Source organism: Citrus sinensis, chromosome 8 (assembly GCF_022201045.2).
Source record: "Citrus sinensis cultivar Valencia sweet orange chromosome 8, DVS_A1.0, whole genome shotgun sequence".
In the NCBI taxonomy this organism is placed as follows: Eukaryota; Viridiplantae; Streptophyta; class Magnoliopsida; order Sapindales; family Rutaceae; genus Citrus; species Citrus sinensis.
Window position 1 is genome coordinate 19,148,960 of NC_068563.1, and position 5,254 is coordinate 19,154,213.

The window sequence follows — 5,254 nt, forward strand, 5'->3', positions numbered from 1 at the left end:
ATCCTTTTTTGCCGTATAAAAATAATTATTATTATGTGGGAACAATTTTCTTAAGATGAGATCTAAAAAAACTATAACTTATTATAATGTAAAGTTTATTCTTATTGATAACTAGCTAAAATTGGGACCATAATTGTTTATAACTATATAAAAATTATTCCTATATACAATATTACTCTAGAAAGATCTTACTGTATATATTTCCTTACCATTATTTGGGAAAACACTTGCATCAATATGTTAAGAGCTAGGAACTATGCTATATATACAGGCATTAATTTTGTCCTCCCATGCAAATGCAATTTGGCAACTTCTGCGAGCTATATATCAATATATATAACTTATTAAGATGGATCCATTAATTGTCTGTAAGAAATTAACATATATATATTGTGAGCCCTTGAAAATTAATACATTAATTGTCTGTAAGAAATTAATATATATATATATATATATATATATATGACAAAATTAAAAGCAGTAATTAATTTCTTCATCTATACAAGCATCCTCTGTATGCGGGTGTCCAGTAGTCTGATCCATTGTTGTCATGATAAGCTTTAGGAGTACACGAAATTGGAACTACACAAAGCCCTCTGCTCCTAAGATCTACCTTTACATCTCCCTTTTCTTTTCTGTCCAGGCTTCCCCATGGGTCCTGAAAATTAATCATAATCGTTGAATTAATATCATGTGTATTCTGTCTCTTTGGCAAAATAATCAAAACCCTCATGCACTTTCAATATATGTATCATTTACCCACTCATAGTTCAAAACCCCCGAAGTTAAGAAAAGAGTCAACTTTTAACCTTTTTTTATGTCTTTTTTTTTTTTTCTCTCTCTCTATGATGTGATCAAACCCACTACTGATCAATAAAAGCTTAAAGATAAAATAATAAAAGATCTAATAAAAAACGAAGTTAAGGGGTTTTCCTTTTCGATCAATTTCTCTTTACTTATTTATTCATTTATGTATCTATTAACTTACCTTGTGTAGATTAGACTTCATGTAAGGATTGCTCAACAGCTGCAAAAGGTAAAATGTGATGGTACTGTTAATCACAAATCAATAATGTAGGACAAAAAAATGTGTTTATATCCATTTTTAAATCTAAGATAAAAATTCTCTAAACCAAAAATCATGTTTAGGTACGGATATTCGTAAGGATTTTGTGCGAACGTCCGCTGTAAAAAGTGAACATCATTTATAATACTGTAAAATTTTTTTACAACAATATAAACCTCAAATAGAAGTTCTCCGGACCCAATTTTCATTCTCATTGTTATTTATAGTTCTTGTTGAAGCTGAAATATTATTGCATGCATGATAGTTGATTTGAATGATAATCTATATCACCTGCACTTGCTCTTGTAGAAACTTAATATATCCAATAGCCTCGTATAACACAGATGCCGTATCAGTCTGAAATCACCCAAAAAAAAAGGTAAATAAATTGATTAAAAAGAAGGAAAAAAAGATTTAAAAGAGACAAATGGTATCAGCGTGGTCTTTGCATTAACCTTCCCAAATGGCGACACAATTTGTTGAAGTGCCGTGATCTTGTCCGCTAGCTTGACTTTTGGTGCCTGAAATTTCTTTTATATTAATAATGGAAGTTTCTATCAAAAGTAAAAGAATAATTAGTGTGTGTGTATGTGTCTGTTTTTTTAAATTTAATTATATTTTCGCTGTTTTATTGTGCTTGCAGTACAATGGTAGGCTCATAATAAAATTAGTTCCAGCCTCATGTTGTTAGTAAGACTATATTTCCGTGCCAATAATTGTAGTTCCTATAAAGTCTCCATAAATCCTAGACTGTGGAATCTATAGATTGGAAACATTAAAAAACATAATATATTATCAGTGATACCTTTGCAGATGAAGCTGTAGAACTCTCAGTCTTGGATTTTTTTACAATTGCCTCTGGATTTTCTTCATATCTTTTCTTCTTTCCTTCATTAGAGATTCCCCTTTCCTTGCCACAGATTCTCATCTGCATGTATGTTAAATTTTGTGTCAGAATGCTGAATCTATTATATATATAAACATTCTCAAATGCTAGCGTTCTCATTATTTTAAATGGAGACATGTTCTTAAGCCGTGTGGTTTAACAGAGTTAAAAATTAACTCTTTTAAATCTCATACCTTAAAAATGTGTCTGCATTAAAAAAAATGGAAACGCTTGCACTAAACAAATACTCCATAAATATATGTGTGTGATATATGTATCACACATAACTCGTTGAATTGTTTAATGTAGTAATAAAATTTACATGACTAGGATTGTATTGTTCATTTTAATAAATGACCTCATTTTACAAAATATCTGGTTGTAAATTATTTTTATCAAAATTTTATTTGTTTGAATTTTAATTTAGGGTCAGGCTACAGCCATAGTTGCACCAGCCGTTGGATCCACTCAAATGAGTGGGGTCTACTTAAATAAGTGGAAATCCAATGGTTGGGTGCAACTGACACGGTACCACAGTTGCACCACAGTTTTATCCTTTAAGTTATATGAAACAAAAATATTATTTTAACTTTTGAAAAGTAAGATTTAACAGTTAAAAGTAAGTAATGACAGTGACATTTTAAATAATTTAAAAAAAAAACATAAACTAACTAATAGACTAAGTAATTAGCGCAAAGCCTACGCACGAAAGAAGAATTTAGTTCTCAAGAAAAATAAAAGGAATAACTTACCGGGGAAGAAGTTCTGAGCCCTTGCTTCTTCTTGCACTCGGACAGAAGATTCAATGATGATTTAAAGCAGGGCTTATTAGGAATATGGATATCAATTAATGGCTTACTTAATCGACTACTAAGAGTTATTGCGTCGGCAAAATTTCTAGCACCATAGTAGTATTTGTTGTCACCATCGTCAGCTTCCACCATTGAACAAGTACTACCATTGAAGCCAACATTATTATATCCGAAGCCATTACTACTAGTAAATGGCTTCAGAAATTCATTTTCCATCTTGAAATCATTATGACCATAATAAGATAGAAGGCCAGAATTTCTAATATTATCACATGTACTTTCAGGATTAATGAAGTGGGGGCCGATTTGTGGGTCAGGTGGGGCAATGGACCAGTGGCTGACCAAGTTTGACAACTTGTTAAGCCTTTCCGTTTCACCACTAGTAGTAGTGATTCCATTTAAATGCTTTTCAAAATTGTTGTTGTTGAAGGATGAAGAGTTTGTTGTGAACTCCCAGTTGCTGCTGTCCATTTTCTTCAAGTAGTCATAGGCGGGATCGAATATCATCCCAGTCGATGATGATATGGTCTTGGACGACAGCGTATTGAGTAGTAAGTTTTCTCCAATTTCTTGATGACTGTTGTGTAAATCTCCATTGTTTCCATCACTTCTGCAAAAGGAATGTTAACTTGTCAAGGCTATGCCTTTGGATATATAATAGCTTGAATTCAATTTATAAATTTAGAATTTGAATTATACTTGTGTATATGATTTTTTTTAAGGTAGGAGTGGAGAAAGCGGTAAAATCAATTTCAACAACCTTCTAACTCTTTTAGAATTTAAACTCGAGTGACCAATGAAGATTAAACCACCTGAAAATTACTAGAAGAAGCCTCTGTAATAATTCCACACATATTTATTAAGAGTTAGAGACCAAACTAGCATTATGATCCATGGTATTATATATATATATATAACCTCAATTAAACCTCTCTCACTTTTCAGACCTTTATATCCATTATAATCACTTTTTTTTCCTTTCCGCCAAAAGAGAGAATTATTCTTCTTTCCACACAATATAATTAAAGCATATATACATACAACTTAAGAAAAAAGAAAAAGAAAAGAAAAGGAAGTTATAATCAAGGAAAATATTGGGATTAACGTTATAGTTATGTTGTTCAGGATAAATCAGCTGAGAATAAATTAAATATAAGTTTAAGACAATATGTCTTTAACTAGTGAACTAATTTTTTAATTTATTTTTTCAATTAACATATAGGCAACTGTTAAGTTACATTAACTGTAACTTATAGCTGACTTAAAATTATTTTCCCACCATCTATAGAAAACTATTTTAGATTGTTAATATGTTATAGCTAATGTAAAATAACAATACCTATATACATATGTAGACTTTCAACATTATTATAAGGTTGAACTTACAAGAAGACATGACTCCAGAGCTGATGATTATCGGGAGCATGTTCACCTATCAACTCATTGGAAGTAGCGGCGCCGACGATGGCGGGTTCGTCGAGTCGGTGAGACGACTCAACAGAGAGGCCGGACTGATTGGAAGCATAAGTAAATGACGTGGAGATGTTGGAAACTTCCTCCTCACAAGAAGAGTTGGAATTAGGGTTTTGTTGTTGGTGCCAAGGGCTGCAGCTAGCATTAGTCCAAGAAGAAAGGGAGCTAGCATGATGATGATGATGATTGTGAAGATCCCACCAATTTGTTGTTGTTAAAGGAGAAGTTGCAACAGAGCTCTGTGTGCTTTCTTTAGCCATTAATTGTTATTTCAAAATGGTTCTATTATTTGGTTTCCTTGCCTTCGGTGGAGATTTCAGTGGAGCATTTAAAGGAGGATTTGTGAAAAATATTTGATGTGGCTGTATGTAGTGACGTACGTGTTTGTTTAACATCTATATCAAATTATATGTGGGGGACAATAAAATATGCATCCTGAAATTTTCCACTTCGGTTCGTGGGGAATTATTATATTTGAAAATGGCCCCAGGTTGAATTTGGCTAATTTGTGGACAAGTTTGTTTAGGGTTTCATATTCTTAATTGGACACTGTACACAGTACACTGCACATATCATTGTTTCTTTTGACGAATATAAAAAAAAATTATAATAATTTCTACAATAGAATAGTATTTATATAACAAGAACATTTCTTTATGAAAAAGAAAACTAAAATACCATGAACATTTCTTTAAGGGCACACTACATTTACCTTTAGTTTTTGAAAGATACCTTTTATTTTTATTTTTTCTTCCCACACATTTTTTTATTTTTTACTTGATAAATATCGCAGTGAAATTGACAAGAATCAAGAAAAATTAAACTGCTAACTCAAGTAAAGATTAGCAAAATTTCTTATGAAATTATTGTGATAATTTCCTAACAATATAATAGTATTTATATAAGGGAGATTGCCAATTTTTCCTATACTGAAATTAATATATATCAGTTACCACCTATTGTTTTCATAATAATCACTAATCCCTCGGTAGCATAATTTTACAATATTACCCTTAT

At 31.4% G+C, this 5,254-nt stretch overlaps 1 protein-coding gene across 1 annotated transcript; it reads right to left on the bottom strand.

The window, feature by feature from the left end:
* Window positions 1-362: 362 nt before the first annotated feature.
* On the bottom strand, window positions 363-4,497 carry LOC102610751 (transcription factor bHLH111). Its single transcript, XM_006470819.4, has 7 exons — window positions 4,151-4,497; window positions 2,705-3,374; window positions 1,872-1,994; window positions 1,522-1,587; window positions 1,358-1,423; window positions 989-1,027; window positions 363-658 (listed from the first exon to the last, which is right to left on the bottom strand). The coding sequence occupies exons 1-7, from the start codon at window positions 4,495-4,497 to the stop codon at window positions 494-496; spliced, it is 1,476 nt and encodes a 491-aa protein (XP_006470882.2). The 3' UTR covers window positions 363-493.
* Window positions 4,498-5,254: the final 757 nt, after the last annotated feature.